The sequence below is a fragment of the Phaethon lepturus genome, unplaced genomic scaffold (assembly GCF_000687285.1).
Source record: "Phaethon lepturus isolate BGI_N335 unplaced genomic scaffold, ASM68728v1 scaffold44507, whole genome shotgun sequence".
Lineage (NCBI taxonomy): Eukaryota > Metazoa > Chordata > Aves > Phaethontiformes > Phaethontidae > Phaethon > Phaethon lepturus.
This window is the reverse complement of record NW_010553443.1, coordinates 8141-27989: the sequence shown is the minus strand read 5'-3', so window position 1 is coordinate 27989 and position 19849 is coordinate 8141. Positions and strand designations below refer to the sequence as shown.

At 38.1% G+C, this 19849-nt stretch overlaps 1 protein-coding gene across 1 annotated transcript; it reads left to right on the top strand.

Moving 5' to 3' along the window:
• Positions 1-1539: 1539 nt before the first annotated feature.
• On the top strand, positions 1540-15448 carry SLC25A17 (solute carrier family 25 (mitochondrial carrier; peroxisomal membrane protein, 34kDa), member 17). The gene is made up of 8 exons (XM_010291537.1): positions 1540-1594; positions 2664-2730; positions 4631-4782; positions 7216-7332; positions 8033-8178; positions 10110-10205; positions 14290-14372; positions 14836-15448. The coding sequence occupies exons 1-8, from the start codon at positions 1540-1542 to the stop codon at positions 14981-14983; spliced, it is 864 nt and encodes a 287-aa protein (XP_010289839.1). The 3' UTR covers positions 14984-15448.
• Positions 15449-19849: the final 4401 nt, after the last annotated feature.

The following is a 19849-nucleotide window of genomic DNA, read 5'->3' as shown; positions in this document are numbered from 1 at the left end:
TTTGTGCATAGGGTGTGTGTAACTGTGTTTTGAGGTTGGCCTCAGAGTTGCTGTAATGCAGCTGTCGGCTCTTCCTGGCACTTCTTTTTGTGCTGGCACTAGCCAGTTTCAGTTAGAAACTGAAGTTTATTTTTTGTAAATTTTTAGTCAGATGGGTTCATTAATCCTAGTTGCTGTCCATCTGTGTATGTAGTAGGTACCCAGAATGAATAGACACAGGACAAGTATGTGGGAGAGCAGAACCCACCCTTTTGGCTAGAGTGCAAACTAAATGGGTTAAAATAACCAGGTAATTGTGGCCAAGTGTTTCCTTTCATCTGGTACCTGGTGTTACGAAAACTGGAGAAACTGAAATCTTGTTAAGACTTCAACCAAGAGTTGTCTTAGTGGGGAAACACCGCCTAAAAAATAATCTTCCATTGCCACTTGTAGAGGTAGGTCCAAACAGCCTGCTCAGGAGCTGGAGTGTTTCCAGAGGCAAAGCTCGCTTAAATGTATGGCGTAACATAGCTCTAGAAAAGTTCAAGCGGCACCATGCAGCATGCTTTAAACACAGTGCTTGTGTGACTTGCTGTGTCCTAGACCTTCCCACCATTCAGACAGTTTGCATGGCTACTAATGGAAGAGTGCCACAGCTTTAGCAGCCACATAATGCGTTTAATACTACTGTAGAGTGCTAACAGGTTTAAACCAAGCCATGGTCTTTTTGAGTTAGGTGTCTTTTCCAAAAGCTGTGCAATATTAATGCTAGAGTACTAAAGAATGAAGAAGCTGAATGATGACAGGGAGAGAGAGGGAACAGCTGCTTGTATGGCAGATAAGGGTATTTGCAAATACATATTTAACCCTGTTGTAAAGGAGAGTGGCTGCTGGTTTTTCCATTTAGAGGCTTTAATGGTTGGATCGCACAGGAAGTGAAGAGGGTGTTGAGTTCACAAGGAGAGACTCTGGTAACATCTAGGTCATGATTTAATTCATCATATGTAATTCATTCCACAGGGGGTTTCTTGATAGGTGGATCTTTATTGCCTAATTTGGGATTTGGTATGATACTAGATTAAGCCCTGAAAAACATGTACTATGTGTTTTTTAATGAAGAAAAAGAAAAGCAGAAACTTTTGTTAAGTCAAAACAAGGTTATTGTAACACAGCGGTTGCTTGTGTCGTAGTTGTCATCTTTTTTTTTTTTTTAAACTTGAAATGGGGTACTGAGGCTAATGGGAAGTAGAGAAAGTGCAATGTTTGTCTCCTGATGCCCACTTTATTAGCTCTCAGACTTCAAAAACTTTCTCTTTGGGCAAAAATCTTCTAATGGTATTAGATCAAGCTAAAATTAAAACCAGAAGAAAAACCTTGTTTGTAAGCATGGGACCAAAAAACACTTCAAACAGATATTATGTACGGCGTTTATCCCCTTTTTAAACTTACACAGTAGACTGGTTACTGCGTGAGAAGTGAAGGACTATGAAGGGTCTGGCAGACATCTGTACAAGCAACTGATACCCTATATAGCCAGTTTATTTTGTTTTTCAGGGCAGTATGACTGCAATGACTGTATTTTTTCCATTGGATACAGCTAGGCTTAGACTTCAGGGTAAGTGTCAAACTCTAGTTTCCTTGTACGATGGTGTTTCTGTTCATCTTGGCTTGGGCACTTGTAAGGGTGGTTGTAGAGGGACCTATCTTGCATGAACAGGAATCTTATCTGTGTAACGCTACCACCGTTTAATCACTAACACCATTTTACCATCTGAAAGTAATTCTCACTTTTGAAGGTGTTGGGCAACCTCTTAATTTGCTGAAAAGGCTGTGTGATCTGTGGCCAGACATGACTTTTAAATGGTTATCTAAGGCCAAAAAGAAAAATAAAGATGTGAGATTACACAGGATGATCTGTGTGTTGTTGCTTTTGGCTGCTGAGAACACTTCAAAATGCAGGGGCAGTATCATGAAAAACTAGTCTAGAATTATTCCTGAGAATGGTTTAACTGGAAAAGTCAGGTTTAGAACTGGAAGTAGGAATATCCAATATTTACAAAAATGCATCTGGGTATAACCTTTGTTCTAATGCTCTGTCTCCTAATCAAAAGTCACAGAATCACCAAGCATTTTAGCACTGTGACTAAAGCACTATTAAGAACTAGAGGGAAGATCATCAGCCAGGTTGTCAGAAATATGTGGTTGAGAAATGAACACCATATCACTACTGAGCATCTTTCAATGCAGGAAGAGACAGTGTTTTGCTAAGGCTTAGCTCTTTGCAGATTAGCTGTAAGAGATTGCTCTGCTAGTGGTGCTAGCCTGGAGTCTGAGGAATGATTTTGAGAGCAGTTAGGCAGGCCCAGTTCTAGTCTGTTACCTAAGAGGAACCTACCTTCAGTTCATGTCACAACTATCAGGTTAGAAATTGGTAACTACAGATACTCTAGTGCACAACAGAATCTGCTAGTCTGGAGAAGAATGAAAAAAGGATGTAGCCTTACCTAGCAAATGAAAATAAGGAGATGCTTTCTGGAATTGCTGTAGAAACAGGGAATGTTTATCCTTTACAAGGAAGAAGAAACATGCTTTTCTGGGGTATGTTCAGAATAGAAAGCATAAGGGCTTGAAAATGAGTGCTGAAAATCTGAATAATCTAGAAGTTTGGTTCTTCTGTTTTCCAGTTGATGAGAAGCGGAAGTCTAAGACAACACCAGCAGTCCTACTGGAAATAATCAAAGAAGAAGGCCTGTGAGTACATAGTTTTCTGCTTGTCTTCATATAGACAAGCAGAAAAACTAATTTGAATTTGCTTTTAAAATGGAATAGTTAACCTGTATCTGTGTGGACAGATTTTTACTCTGAATTAAATTGTCTCTGTGTAAGTGTGATATGAATTGCATAATCTTGTGTTTGTGTTAAGATAATTTGGATTAACTTTCATGAACACCTTATGCAATTGATCTGTTCAGTGATGTAACTGTGCCTCCATTAGTGAGGTAGCTGTGCCACCTCAGAAATGCAGTTTTGTACGCAAACGTACCTTCATGTACCTGATAAACCAGCTTTGTCTGACTGGATTCTTGGGTGTGTCCATTTCTCATAACCAAAATGAAACTCTTGGCCAGCTGAGCCACTTTCAACAAGAGAATTGAGATGTTTCCCAGCTGGAAGTTTTTTATCCCCCCAAAACATGTGGAAGTAAACAAATGACTTTATGCTGGTGAGGTTCAAGATGTATCTAAAAGCAGTTAACTTTCAGCAATGCTATTCTTCACTATTTGCCACAAAGTCTGAGTTGAGCTGGCTGGGAAAAACAGTTGTATGCATGTCCTAATTACAAGTATCTTCCTAAGTGAATCCCTGAAACTCTTAAGTAGACCAGAGCTTCCAGGTCATTAAAATTGACAAAAGTTTAGCTTGGTCAATAATGTTGGCCACCTTTGAACTTGAGCAGTTGGCAGTTGTATGCACGAATATTCAGTCAGCTGATCTCTTTTGTTCACATTCCTCCATTACTTTTGTTACATGAGGATGGCAAGTAAACTTCAATTAAAAAAAAAAGTAAAAAAAATAAATAAGAAGTTAACTGAAGCGGATAGACTGCAAAAGTGGTCATCCTACTTTTCCTGTGAAATGGAAAAATCAGTTACTCTGTCAAGAGGGGAACATTGTTTCTTCCAAAGGCATTGGGAAGGCCTGGTGAAGCAGTGATACTAGTTTTAGAGATGTATGTGGAATAACAAAAAAAAACCCCAAAACCCAACCAACCAACAAATCTGAAATGTGATGCGAGATCATAAACATCTTGTTCGCATTAGTTTGTAGAGTCTTGTCCTGTATTACATGTTTGTGAGACTGCTTTTCTCATCTAGAAAAAGCAAATAGCTTTAGCTAATGACCTTTCTGTTGAAGTTTATCAAACAGCTTTGCTTTCTTCCCTGCACTTTCATCCTTTTCTGGGTGATATGGAGGATGTTCACTGGTGTACACTGTGACTGGTCTTGCATTTCTAAATTTTATGTGAGAATCCAGACTTTTTTTTCCTTGCTCTATTTTTTTTTTTTTTTTAATTTTGTATTGAAGGAGTAGTTGTCTTTAATTTTTTTCCAGCTATGTTAAGCATTGCATTGTTTCCTTGGAAATGTGAGCATCTCTTTAGTGGGGTGTTTCCTTTTGTATTGGACTGACAACTCGACAAAGTTGGGAATTCTCCTCATGCCTTGGTATGTTTTATTATATGAACTGACTGTATTGGTCTTTATGTTAACATACATACTTCAAACATATATTCATCCCCTGGATGTTTGTAGTTCACTGCTGGTTGTTGGTAGAGAACAAATGGTGGTAATACTTTCGAAGTGAGTGAGCCTCAGGCTTCTCACTGTAAATATATTGTACCTCTACCGCTTCTTTTCAATGGAATTATTCCTGATTACTATAATTTATAAATATAAGTGCTTAATTTTTTTTTAATGGTGCAGTCAGATCTTCAGTATGGTTTGTTTCCATTAATGATAAAGACATATCTAGTTAATATTGTATGTAGTATACAGTATTGTATCTTTGGGATCCTCTGCCAACATGTAAAATCAACCAGATCACATAGATACTTTGCTGATCCTTATCATGACTTTTTCCTCTCCATTAGGTTGGCACCATATCGAGGATGGTTCCCTGTTATCTCCAGCCTTTGCTGCTCCAATTTTGTTTATTTTTATACATTTAATAGTCTTAAAGCTCTCTGGGTCAAAGGTCAGCATTCAACCACTGGAAAAGACTTGGTTCTTGGGGTTGTTGCAGGTAATACTTAAATCTTAATTTCATAAAAAATGTATTTTTAGTATATTCCATCTATTTTTTTTTTTATGAAGTCCACTGGAGGTCACATGGAGTGCTTACACCTTCCACTGTATGCAGACTTGCTTCATTGTACAGTTCTGCTTTTCTGTGTCCTCCCCACCTCATAAGTAGGTGCACAAACTGTTCCTGTTGTGAATTCTGGCACAAAGCACAGTGCTGTTGTAGTCCAGTATTTTATTTGTGTCTGGTGCGTTGTTTAGCATGCTGTCTAAGCATCATCATTTAGATGTTGAAGAGAAGTGACAGAGAGACGTAATAGGTTTTTTCAGAGGAAAAGATATATGCCAAATTCTGAAATATTTTCAATTACGGTAAGAGTTTTGAATGTAAGCATTTGGGTGTCAGTTTTCAGACTTGTTTTTGGGTCGTCACCTGAAAGTGACAATAAGTCCCTAGATATAGGTCCAGGTCCAGTGGGACTGTATGATCTTTTTCATCCCTTCTTCTCATGTGAGTGCTACAGTAGCTTCTTTCAGGGATGATGACATTAGTGGCTTTTCTTGCAAATCCAGTGTGAAAAATTACCACTGTGTTTGCTAGTAATATCCTGTAGGAGTGTGTGTTGCTCGTGCAAACCACACTGAAACAAGCTGATTTAAAAAAATCTGCAAAAAAGGCCTGGTGACTTTTTTTGTTTCTTGGAGGGGTAGGGGAAGGCTTTTTGTTTACTTTTTGCTAGTTGCTTGTCCTTTCAGCGTAGGCATAATGAATGGCTGAATAGTTGGGACAAAACAAGGAAGGAAATTCTTAAATTTGCTTTATCACTGGGGTAAAATTCCATATAATGGCATTCTGGAACAAAGACTACAGGAATTAGGGAATATCTTGTCAATTAAATGACTAGCTCTTCTTCAGTGTCAGTAGTTTATATACTTATAATGGAATAGTATCTGGTGGAAATTGAAAAATTCCACTTAAGGTGTTTACTAATTCTCCCTACTTATCTCTCATTCCTACTACTGTCAGTAAATACACATTGGAAAAATACATTAAAAAACCAAACCTTTCCAGTCTGGAAAATAAAGTTTTGTGACTTTTTTCCTCTAACTGAGTCTGGGTGAAAAATTGCAAGTAGACTGTGCTCTGACCTGTTGCTCCTTAATGTAATCACATTGACTTTGGTTAAGAGAGATTAATATGGTTTTCCTTTTCTAGTGCTTGACTTTGCTCAAAACTTCTTTTGAGAGCTGACTGTGGTTGTTATGAAGGATAATGAAATATAGTTATGTTTATATTCTGCTTTTCTGAACCCTCTTAAAAGAAAAGAGAAAGAACAAACAGGCATATTTTAGGTAGTAAAGTTTTTTCTGATTGTTTGGATTTACTGTTCTTGATAGTGATATAGTGTGTCCATCTCAATATAACAGAATAATTCAGTCTGTCACACAGACTCCTACCAAAGCAACCAATGTAGAAGCAATTGCTAATTTCTGTGATGCAGAAATATTAGTAAGGAAGATCAGAAGCTTGTTTTTTACATAGGTATTTCAAAGTAACTGCCTCGGTCATTACTGAACAGGAGAGACCTGTACCAGGTGATTGCAGAAGTAATGTTACTTAATCCTTCTCCTTGTTAGTTTAGAACTGTATTTTGCAATACCTCTTTGTTGCAGCCTTAGGTGTGCTTGTCTATTTCTCTTCCTCCATCCTAATTTCTGATACTCAACTTTCAAGCTTTACTGTTAGGGTTTGTTATTGTGAGTAATCTCTTGCCACTTTTACTTAAAATATTTGCAGAATCCTGTGTTTTCTACCTTAAGCATACCCAGTGAATCTAGAAGCTAGATATTCTCATCCTTTTGGCAGTGTAGGAGCTCTGTTCTGGTAATCAACCTGCATGCATTTATCTGTTTTGATCTCTCCTTATAAAATAATCCTTCTAACCTTATCACTCTGTTTCTTTCTGAGAGTAGGCAGGCAGCAAGTCATGATGGAGTGAAGTAGGGCATGAAAAGTAGAGTATCTTGTATTCCAGCGTGGTGTAGTATGCAGCAAAGTAGCAAGTTCACTTAAGATTCCTTCAACATGTTCATATTTCATGTGCTTTGTTGTTTGGGGTGGGGTTTTTTCCTTTGTTTTGTTGTTTTTTAGTTCTGGCTTTTTAGTTTAGTTTTGGGGAGGAGTAGCAGAAATGTCAGCAGATTGCTTGCAGTGGGAAGACAACTAATTCATGGTGGGGCTGTGGGGGGCAATACCTGACGGTAACTCATTACAAATTACCAGTTTACTTTTGTCATATGCTGTGTTAATTTTTTTCCCCTCTTCCTGGAAGTAATTTCAGTAGCCTGTGAATTGGGGTGCAAGGGGATTAGAAAACATTTGAAATCTCCTTCAGGTTCTTGCTGATTTTCTTTGTGCTGTGTTTTGCATTAGGTGTAGTGAATGTACTTTTGACCACTCCTCTGTGGGTAGTGAACACACGTCTGAAGCTGCAGGGAGCAAAATTTAGAAATGAAGACATTCTACCAACCAATTATAAAGGCATAATAGGTAAGCACCTCTGGTTGTCCTCAACCAAAGAGATGTTCATTAAATTAGATATATCAAGGACTCTGAAGTTTGAAGACTTTTATTCACATAACCAGTTTCACCGGGGAATCTTTGTGTTTCCCTGTCACTTTGCCATCATTGAGTTTTACAGGAAACTGGACTTGGCCATTTCTGATGGTAATTAAGAGTTTTTAGTATTTTAGTTAGTATTTATGTAACTAAAATACCTTTTGCAAAGGCAGGTATCTTATCATACACATACTGGAGTAGTGAGCCCAGTGAGGTGGTAGCTGGGAATCTGAGTTTGGACAGGCAATCTGCAAATTAAACTTCACTTAATCTCTTAACCACCCACATATTCAGGCTGTCTTCCTTTTAAAAATAAGTAAGTAAATAAATATTGTGGTCATTTTGAAGAAGGTTTAGAAGACCTTAATGTTGGTGCTGAGTTTGTACTAAAAAGAGCAGGGTGACTGTGCAGATGATAAGCTTTGTTTATGTTAATGGTGATGTGAGAAAGAACCTCCTTTTGTCACTGTTTTCCCACTAACTTCCAGATTAGAAGAAAAAGTCGCATAAAAGACTGCAGTGGATTTTTATACACTTTGAATATTAGACTTTAAGTGTAACTTTTCTTATCTTCTACAGTCAGAATTTTCTGCTTAAAATCTCAATAATTTTTTTCCAACTTTGTTCTCAGATGCCTTCCATCAGATAATACGAGATGAAGGAGTCTTAGCTTTATGGAATGGTACTTTCCCCTCCTTGCTGCTGGTCTTCAATCCTGCCATACAGTTCATGTTTTATGAAGGCTTTAAACGGAAACTTTTGAAAAAGCAGCTGCAAGTGAGTATGTTTTAAGGCTAGGTGATGGACATACTTAGTTGTAAGACAGATTCTTTGACATTTGTTACTTGAGCAAATTCAGAAATACGGGTTTGGTTTTGGTTCTTGTATTTTTGAGGGTTTTTTGAGTTAGTATATCTTCTAAAAAAGATCCATCATTGTGAAGTGAGATGTGAATCTTTCATGTCTCTAGGGAAGATATTCCTGTGATGAATTCCTCTTCTTGTAAAAATAAAACTGTACCTCTTGCCCACATTACTTTAGATTTGCTCATAGTCTCGATTTAAAGTAGAGATTTCAATTCTAATACATCTAAGTATGTACATACAGCCTGTTTTGAAGTCACCTCTTAGCCCTTTCTCCAGTAAATCAAGTATATTGAGCCTTTGAAGTATCACAGATTTGTTCTGGACCCTGTCATTTTAATAGCAATTTCTTCCTGAAGCCCTCGATTTTTTTTTCAATATCCTTTTTCCAAGGATAGACACTAGAATTGAACATAGTATTGCAATCATACCTCCCTGATTCTGTAAATAGAGGTAGAATCACTTTTCTGTCCCTGCTTTATAGTCCCCTTTTTCTTTATTCTTTTTCTTTTTTTCCTCATATGAGATATAGCATCTTACCTGAACTCACGTTCCTTTTATGACATTTGTGTTACAGTTTAGGATAATGTCATAACATACTATATGTTTAAGTTGCAGTGTTTTGCTCCTGATTTGTGACTTTAGAATGCATTTGGCTGTATTAAAATCATATCAGTGTTGCAAAGATGTCTTGTTTTTCCTGAAGACATGATGAAATTATTTTTACATGAGATTTTGCATTCTAAATAGGGCTGGGTTTTCTTTTACCGTCTCCAGTCAATACTGCAGCTGTAGCACTCTATGGATAGATCTATCTATGGATCTATCTGGTTACATTATGGACAATAAGTTTTTTGAGCGACAAGCTGAGCTTCCCTCTGCATTGTTTTTTGCCTGTTGGCTAATTGCTATATTTATTTCTTGTGTTTATTTTAAATTACTTAATTCTACCTTAAATTAAGGAGTGTTTCATCCATGATCAGTGGAGAGGGAAAAAACTTTTTTCCCCTAGCAATGGTCATTTCTACTTTGGACAACATTTTTCTTCCTATTTCATCTTTTCCTTGTTGTCTTAAGTATATCAGATTGACTTTTTAAAGATGTGCAAGTGTGTGTATATATCTGATGGCAAGCAACGTATTTTGCAAATTTGGAGCATATTGTGATATGGGCACCTACTTATTTTCAGTGGTTAACTCACACTGTTAGACTGAGATGTACTGTAATCAGCTTAGGCTGTAACAGTGTATTTGGTGCATCATGGAACATTGTGGGCTTTGGAGGTGAGGATGGGCTTTCCGCAGGTGTTCTTAACTAACAGAGGGTGAGATTTTTAGCCTATGTCATCACGACTAAAATTCTCCCTGATAGTGTAGTAATTATGCCTCAGGATTATAGAGCGATGTTCAAGGAGACTCTCCCTGTCACCTTTTTCACAAGTGCCACCTGACTTGTTAGTTTAAAAGTTGCAAAAGCTGAAATGCTCATTGAGTGATGGTATGTTTAAATGCTAGTTCCCTATCTTTTGTCTGCTCTCGGTGCTTTAAATTGGTCTAGTCGTATGGCTTTATTTCCACTATGTTTTAGTAGCCCAGTTATAGTGAGAAATGCAAAAGCTTGTGAGCAGGTAGAAGTTACAAATAAACTTTAGTTGTGGGAAATTAAGCTGGTGGAACTATAACTAACTCTTTAAAATGAGAAGACCCAGAGACTTCATGAAATCTTTATGCTAAAGATACTTGGATAATCTGGTACCAGGTACCAGTAGAGAATCCCCAAACACACACAGGTAACTGGCTGTTTTGGTACTACGTGGAAGTAATATGTTCTTTATCTATTGAACAGCTCACATCTTTGGATGCTTTTGTCATTGGTGCAGTAGCCAAAGCAGTTGCTACCACCCTCACTTATCCTCTGCAGACGGTACAGTCAATTCTGCGGGTAAGTAATAATTTTATTTCAGGGTAATTGCCTCTAACTTTTGTATAATGTAAGCCTTGTTCATATGTCTTGTTTTTTCTTTGTGTTAATGAACTTATCATTTTGGGAGCTCCTTTTGCACAGTGCAGGTCACTGATAAGGATGCCTCTCTTCTTTGAGCCTGTGCTGACAGATTCTGATAGAACTTTAGTAGTACAGGTGCACATGTGTTTCCAATAGCTGGTAGGTTTGACAACTTAATGCATCAGTACGGTGTCTCACAGGAGCTGATGCACCATACTGCTTTCAGGCACTACAAAAATGTAGATTTACTTCTTTGAATATAAATAGAAAATGTGTCAAGTGGGAAGTTAAAATTAAATCCTCTAAACCCAGTTTGTTTCCAGATGACCTAGGGTAATCCAAAAGAGTTCTATTCATAGGTTTTGTTTTATTCAGGTGATGGCCTGACCTTGTCAGTAGCCAGAAAGTGACTCATCAGGGGAAGCTGAGCTCCCTTGTAAATAATACCTTGTTGGTAATGGAAACATTTGCATTTATTCTCACTTGCAATTTGTATGTATGCTGGATAGTGCTGCTACCTTCAGTATGTACCAATAGTGTTGTAATACTGAAAACAAGACTAAGTTGAGGGGGATGCGAAGAGAACTGGCCACACATAAGCAAGCATTTCTGTACTTTAATTTCTGTGCTTTTTAATGTATTTTTTTAAGTTGTTTGTTGATGATTTTTATAACAGTTAAATATTAATAAATGTTTCCACATGAAATATAAAGCTATTTTCCTAAGTAAGGAGAAGCCCTAACTTGTGTGTATGGTAAAGGCATTATATATGTTTTAAAAAACATATGAATTTGGAGAATTAGTTGAATGACTGAACGTGAACCTTCCATGCTAAGGATACCACTTTTCAGACTTGTCTAATAAGGGATTATTCTTCTTAATTGTTCATGTGGAAAAAGTGATTTTTTGTGCAAGTTTTGTAATTATTTTAGTTTTTCTTCTCGCTAATTAGAGTGAATTACATGTATTTTGATTTTTGATAGCCTGTAAAAATATAGTTTGAATGCTATATTTCAAACCAACAGGACCTGAACATTTTTATTGTGTGGTTGCTGCTACCCTGAAAAGACATGAAATAAAACTTTTGTGTCTGCACAGCTTTCTACTTCACTGCCCTAATGGTGCACAAAATGGTATCTGCATTGTAGGTATGTCAGCCACATTGTAGTTTTGTCAGCTGTCATCTTTTCTGACGTTTTCACAACTTTTGATTATCAACTGAGCTAGTGACTTCATTTGATGTCTTACCCTGTTTTAACAGCCTCGACATATCTCAGGAATTAAACTAGTAACACAGGCTTCTATTACTGAAGTGACAGTTACAGAAAATCATTTAAACAAATATAGCTTTGTTTGGATAAGTTGCAACATCAGTCTGGTTTTAATTTGTGATGTGTTTCTGCTGGTGTGAAGGAGAAGCGGAAGGAAAGTTGGAGTGCTCTATTTTAGCCTTAGCATTGCACAGTAGTGCAGTTTTCATGGGGCTACATCAATATAACAGCTTCAATCCTCTTTCCTTTCCACGGTTGCTGTGGAAAAGGTTACAATCTTGTGACTATTATTTCATGTTTTGTCTGTCTCCTCTTGGCTTTTTGAACAAAATTCCTCTGTCGCTTGGTGACAGTGTTGTTCTTTAACAAAAAGGGCAGCTATGGTAAGTTGTGCTGCCAGCTTGATGTACTGACCAGCTGGTGCTTACTGCTCACCTCAGCTGAAGTCAGCTAGTTCACTAGCTATCAGTGTCATGGAGGTGGTGAGATTCTTCTCATAGTGGCCCACTGTGAAATAAAGTGGCCTATATGCCACTTCTCAATGCCAGTCCATCCTCTTCCTGTGATGATGGGGAATACAAGGACCCTAGCTCTAGTTCTGCAGTCACTAGGGGTGACTTTTTTCCCTTTGCCTTATGAAAGAAGTAATAGCCAGGAACCCTGAACGCTTGTGGCAAGAACAGAAAAAACATGCATCTGTGATACCTGTGCTGTCCAGTGCTTGCACTACTTCAGAATGTGTTTTCTAATCTAAAGCTATCATTGATGAAGTTTTTGTCACTCACATTAAGTGATATTAAAAAAAAAAGTTATGAATAAAGGTTTGTTTTCAGAAATAACACTCTGCATGAAGTATACTTTGTATAGTTTTGGGGTTTTTTTGAAACAATTTTAGCACATTTACACACAAGCTAATACAAGCTTGATAGAATTCATAAAAGCTTACACATCATAGTTAAGTTCTATCATCAAAGTAGAAGTATAGGACTCTTTTCAACTATAAACCTTTAGAAACTTACTATTGTTTGAAAGTTATTAGAGTTCTTTGTAAGGAAGTCTCTGCACCTTTGTTTTCAACTTTTTGGCAAAGCGCTCTTCTTGCTTCCATATAATGAACAGTTATCCTGTGTAATTGACAGTGGTAAGCAGCTTCCAGCCTGGCCATTTGGTATGCCTTATCTCCCTTTCAATCAGTAAATCACCTTTTCAGTCAGCAAAAATACATGGCACTGGTGTTACTCATTATGCAGTGAAACTGTTCTTTAGCCTATGTGTCAGTAAACAGCGGATAAATTAAATTTGCATTTGGAGAAACAGCAATACTGTTAATGTTCTTAGTGATCCTGGGTGAAAAAGTTCTCTTTAAAAGTCAAGGCTCTTTTCTGTAGTCTAGAGAATGCTAGTGCCTTTGGGAAATCTTCTGCAGTAATCAGTGAAATATTGACATCCTAAGGAGAAATTAACTTTTTTCCTGCCTTAATGAACCTTTGTTTGCAGTACAAAACTAGTCTGATGGTGGAAAAAAGAGGAGAAGGAAGCACCTGATCCTGGTGTAGTTTGAAAGCCTATGAGTAATCAGGGCAGTGTTTGGCATTGTAACTTGGAACCTAGTTAGCAATTTTTTGGGGGTGTGTCTGAGACTCTCACAATAATCCTTAACATTGATTTATCAATATCAAATGGTTTAGTTGCTGATGAGAAGACTGTGGATTGTGAGCATGTATTTGCCTAAAAAAGGGAGATTTCCAATAACATTCTGTTGCTGCTGTTTCCATCAGAGTTCTTAAGACATATATAGCAAAGGAACCTGTGTCATCCTGGCATTTTCTTGTAATTTCTGAACTGCCTAAATCTGCTTGCATACTCTGTCTACCATCAATGCTTATTTTTTACGTGTAAGAAGTAGCGGTTGCCTGAGTAAGTTCTGAAAGAAGCTCATCCACAGGTAGTTGCTGAAGTTCACCTTAGCACAGAAGCATAATACAGGCTTCAAAAGCTCTTTGGCTGTCTTGTTATAAGTGCAACCTTTGTATATTAGCATTCATAGTTACAGCTTGCTGACAGTACTATTGACCCATATCAGATAGGCGTATCAATGAAAAGGAGTTGCTGAAATTGCTGGTTTAACTCTGAGACATAAAATTACAACAGCAGCTATCATGCCTACTGAAAAACAGTTTGAGGATAAGCAAATGCAGTGAGTAAAAGAGAAGTATTTAGGCCAGGTAGGTGGATCAAACAATCTTGGATTCTTCCACAGCAGTTCACATGTAAATGTTTTGTTCCAAAACCCTTACTGGGCAGATAAATTTTGGGTTCAGCTATAGAATCTCAGTGTAATAATGATTTGTACATGTATGAGGCTTTGAATCTTTGTTAAATGAGAGGCTAAGCAAGCCAGAAAGAACTTGCTTTGAATGTCCTATCAATGTAAATTTGACTCTGCAATTTATCCTTTTGAGATCTTGAAAACTGTTTCCTCCAGAGCAACTGAAAGAGGGTAAATAAGGCCATGTGTAACACTTTCTTAGAATCCCATCTTAAAAGAAAAAAAAATTATTGTAGCACGTACCATTTTAATGCTTGCTGTATGAAGTTCAGTAGTGTGAGCTGTGGCCTCAGTTCTTCACTGATGGCTAGTATAACCTGGAAAATGTTAAGAGGGCTCTCCAGATTTTTTTGTATGTGCTGGGTTCTCTGCCTAGCACCATGGGGAAATAGTACAGCAAAATGCTCTTCCTTTTTTTCAGTTTGGACGCCACAGGTTGAACCCAGAGAACCGAACACTAGGCAGTCTTCGAAATGTTCTTTACCTTCTCCAACAGAGAGTGAGGTGAGGTTTCTGTTGTTGGGGGTTTTTTTCCTAAGATGATATAGAAGACTTGAATATTCCTAATATGTTGAAAATGTTGTTGGACCTTGCTTTTGTTTCTTTTTGCCTCCCTTAAACTTTCCATTTGAGTCAACCTGGGTTTTGTAACATATTGCAGGGTAAGTACCCAAAACCAAATTCTCCTAAATATCTGTACAGTAAGTGGCATCAAGTATATATATGGATATCAATTCATTCATCTCTCATCTTGAAGCAAATTTCTTGCACGAAAGACTTGGCTTTCTGCAGAATTTTCTCTTTAAGATATTATTAAACATAGCTGGCACTAAAGAGGTCAAGAATTAATTTTGAGTCTTACAGTTATCATTAACTTGTGATATTAATTCTTCTTTGTAGTGTACTGATTTACTTACAGAATGCTATTCACACTTGTATTCTTGTTTGGTTTTTTTCCCCTCCTTAGGCGTTTTGGATTAATGGGACTCTACAAAGGCCTTGAAGCAAAGCTCCTGCAGACAGTCCTTACTGCTGCTCTTATGTTTCTAGTGTATGAGAAACTGACTGCTGCAACCTTCACAGTCATGGGATTAAAGCATTCGCGCAGACATTGAAAAAGGAACCTGTGCCAAAGATTATGGGGTCTAGAAAACACATTCCATTTCTGAGGCCAGACTGGGTAACAAAGGGTCCTCACTTTCTCTATTTCTCTTTCTTTTTAGTCACCTCCATCTCCATTATTTGGAGAAATTTGGAATATACTCTATAGGACCTGTTGCCATGAATTCAGCGATAGCCCATTCCCTACTCTTCTGTGGACTCACTGTGTTAAGAAACAAAGCAGAGACCTTATTTAAGCACTTGACATGAAATTTTAAGTATTATATGATTCGGTTGACATTCTTGGCAAGAATGAGTATCTCTCACTATGTGTTCTTGCTTTCCCTCAAATCGTCCTTAATTATTATTCTATCCTTACCTTCTGTCAGCAGCTGGTGGGGCTGGTTTCATGTTATTTTCCTTGACCTGTGTTTATGTCACTTCATATTTGGTTCATTAAAATAATTAATAAAGAACAAGATTTTTGACATCGTTTTCTTTCAACTTCAAATATGTTTGTGGCACAGAATGATACGGTATTGCTCCAAATATATGGTGGTGAGATTTCTGAACTGCTAGAATGTACATTACCGGTGAGTAGGCATGCTGCCTTCTTGAATCTGCCTATTTTGCATCTTGAAAATTTTGAAGGCAGATACTGGGTAGATAGGAGGAATATAACCTCTTGCTTTTTCAAGCTGAGTACCTCAAGCTGCTTCAAGAAAATGGACTTGCTACGCAGAAATAGATGAAGTTCTGTAACCCTGTTCCCTGTGAGAATATGTCAATTCAGGCCATGTTCCCCTGCAGACGGGAAGCACTACCTTATGCTTCAGAAATGGTATGCCCTCTCAAAACTGTGCTTTATTTTTCCACTTTTCTTCCCAGATGCTTTTCTGACCATAAACCATAAAGGTTGTAACTGTTGTCACAGATAATTTAAGTGTATATGTTTTTTGCATAGTTTTGTTCAGTAGTCCTAGGCCATAAAATTCAAATAAATCCTGCTGTGTCTATCATTAAGTTTTCAGTAGGATTGTTCTGAAGAACAGTTTTATATTTGAAGTATTGAGAAATTCCACAGTAGTTTAACGCCAAGAATGTCTGGGAAAATAATTAAGTGCTGCTGTTACTGAATTGCTAAATGACACCCTTTTTTGGGTCTCAGTTGAGTCAGTTCTAAGTATAAAACTGTAATGCAACTCTGCAGATAATGCTGTGTTTTGAACAAGAATAAAAACCTCTATGCTGACTGCTTCTTTTAAGAGTATTGGGAGTATCTGTATACGAGAAAAATGCTCTTAACTCAATGCTGAATGCTTTTCAGTCTAAATGGGATTTGCATATGACAAGTAAGAATGAAAAAGCATAATGAGCTGTAATTATACTTTGATAGATTACATGAAATTTAATGAAAGACTGTAGACCTCACCACTGGAAAAGAAACAATCACAATTCTGATAACTTTATTGAAAGTTTGAGTTATCCTGTGGAACGATAGTCTGCTGTCTTTTTGGTGTTCTTAATAAGAAAATCAGAATCAGTAGTATAGCTCTTGATAAGCTACCTGACTTTGAAATTCATGATGTCGAAAGTCCTGCTGTCAGAATCATTGTGGGGAAGCTGAGAGGCTGTTGGCTTGACACAAATGCAAAGTGGTTCTCATGCCACTTTGGCTGAAAGCTGCGTGCCTGCTAGAAGCTTTAGTTGAGTGTCTCGGGTTTTTCTGGTGTGTGACATGAAGGAGCAATTCCTTCATGCTACAGGAAGATTTTTCTGGTGGTTCTACCTGTAAGAAGAAAGTGCGTGCCTGCTGGCTATCTAGTGAAAAAATACCTGCCTACAGTGTGGTTTCAAAGGGATAAAGAAGTATCTAATTTTTGAAAAAAAGCTGAATACAGAACATCTGTGTAGACAAGAGTGCTGGCCTTGGCTGTGTCTGGGTTACTATTAAACCTGGAAAAGACATTTTGCACTAAACTCTCTACTTGGCTCTGGTGACCGGTGTTTCACTGTAACAAGTTTCATAAAGGGATGAAAACAAAAGCTATTGAAGCTGAGAGCATCTTCAGTCTCCTTTTAAGTTATAGACCTGTGGTATTTAAAACTTTTTTTGTTCCTGCATTCTGCAGTATTGATTTGGATATTAGACTGAATTAACTGAAAGTCTATTTAACCTCGCATGACTGAGCCAAACTAGAGATGGTTGAGGAATTGTTCAGTCGTTTGTTCAATCAGCAGGCAAATGTTCATCTTGCAGTTGGTACCTCCACCTAAGTTTTCTTAGGCGCAGTTTGAACAGATGATGACATTTCTGTTAGAATTGCTAAAATTATTTCAGGCTTCAAAGGCATATGAGTGTATCGTTGAGATTAAAAAAGCATAATTTATCAAAGCAAACTATGAAAGATGATATTTCTAACCTTGGTACTAAAGTTGTAAGTCACCCATGGAGATAAATACTGTCCAGAAATAAAAACAAAATACAATATTTTTACTCTATTAAAATATACTTACATAAATGATTATTTCCTGATGTTGCACTCGCAAGCAAATGCGTACACCTCTTGAAGCTATATGATTCAGCTACTCTGGCTCTGGAGTTAGGTCATTTCCCTGGGAAAAAATAGTAGGAGGAGAGCTAATCACACATTTCTGTGACAAACAGCACAAAACATTACAAGTGTTCTTTTAGACAAAGGTGATTTCTAATCGACACAGTTTTGTCATTTGAAGCTGGAGATAGACATGGAGGCAGAAGATGAGGTGGTGTGGCACAAGAAGCTCTATGTGCAACTACTTGCAATGAAAGCCTCGACTTTGGGATTGCCGTTGCATTTCCGCTGTGTTGTCAGTATGTAACTGCATGTTCCAGCCAAAAAATTGTGTCAATTCACTTCTAGAGAACCTTAACAGCAAATATTTTCATCTTGAAGTGAAAAACATACCTTAAATACTATTTTTGAGGGAAGAAAGGAGGAGCGAAAGGGAGAGATGGTTACAAAAGCAGCAGAGAGGATTGTCTGTCTTAGCCAAGTTCTATCATGGATAATTCTGTCCTTGGCTCAATTTAGGAGATTTAAATTTAATCCTGTCCTGTTCTTTCTCTTCCCCACCCCACCCTTTGACTGAAGGTAGGAAACCCCTATGGCACATCAGAGATTGCAAAGCAAGTGGCTCCTCAGGTATCTGTGATGTTTAGGATGAATTCTGCTCCTATGTGTATTGTAGACCATGCCTCTCATAATTACTGATTGCCTGTATAGTGAGGCAGTATTTAACGCATTTTAGCTTATTTTAATGTTATTTACTAGAGTTTGAGAGCTGATGGGGTATAACGTGTACTCTTTGTCTTAAATAGCATTGTTGAATTGCTGAATGCTGCTAAATGGCAGTATGTGTTGCCAGACCTGGTTGTACTTTGCTGGAAGAGTCACTCTGTTGTACGGTTTGGCTTTGCTGGCTGCAAAGAGTAACTGTAGAAAGTTATTAAAACCTGAAAGCTGGCACGTACCCTGTGTTGGAGTAAAAACAAGATTTACCTCCAGTCTGTGCAAGAGGAACAGAGTGTGCTGCACTGCAAAGCTCCTTGTACAGATTAATTCTTCCATTACGCATTTTAGTGCTCATCCGCTGAGGCAGGAAAAGGGGAGTGCTGACCCCGCTCCTTGCCGGCCTTCCGTAGTAAGGAAGGGCCAGGCGAGCACAGAGCTGTGGGAGAGCAGGAGCTCTTTAGGAGGCCAGCAGTGCTTACACCTGTTGTTGGGCTTTATGTCTTTTTTTGTCTTTTTTTTTTTTTTTATCAATATGATTTAAAGCAGAGCATTAGATGGAGAGGCTGGATATCTAAACCAGTTGTTTTCTTATAATTGTTTAATGACCTAATCTAAAAGATTTCTGTGTCTGCAAAGGCTGCTTCACACGGAGGGGAGAAGATGCTCTTTGCACAACAGACCTCTCTCTGCCTCTTGCAGTTGCTGTCCCTTGCCACAGAAACCTCTCTCGCTTTTCAGGCATGCTCTAATGGTGTAGGCTGCAGCAGCCGCATCAAAGCAAGTTTTCATGGTATGGAGAGGGGTCAGGTCCATCTCTTGCACAAATAAAGCTGCACATGACCATGGGGTCTGCATGGGGCTGTTCATGCAGACCCGCTGTAAGTAAAGCCAGTGTAAAACTTCACTCGTGTAGCATCAGGATATAATTTACTTAATAATATTTATAGTTTACAAGTTTTGATAGGACAAGATAAAATAAATTAGCTTTAGGATTCAATAAACAGCAGCCGAAGAGTTCGTTTTGAACTGGCTCTATGCCATGCAATAAGATGCCCAGTACAGGATTATTTTAACATCTTTATTCTTCCTTTGGTTTGTGCTTGAAAGAAATGGACTTCAGAACTTTCTGGAAAATAATAACTAAGAAATGATCTATCCACCCTTCTGTTTGGCTAACAGCTTTCTCCGCTGTTTGTAGCAATGTAGTGAACCTGTCAAAACAGCTGGGAGGACAGTGCAGCCACTTTAAGGTAAGGGGCAGAAGTTTGCTCAAAGACAGATTTATTTCTGTGTCCTCTGCAGTCGGGGAGGTACCAGTGCGGTTACTGTGGCTGGAGGAGAGGGAAGAGCTGTGATCTGGTGGTGGTCCAGATCAGAAAGCTCAGCGAGACAAGAGTCTGCTCCCATAGCGAGCAGCGGTGGAGATGTACAAGTGATAGCAAGGGCAAAAACAAGCTGAGAGAGGTTCCCAGATGTGCATCTCCGGCACGTTAACGCATCCTGACATAGCATTTGCGCAGTGGGCCTGGCTCACGGGGGTGCTGTCGCAGCAGTAATAACTACGCGGTTCACATCATCCCCTCAGCCCTATCAGCAGCGAGTCTT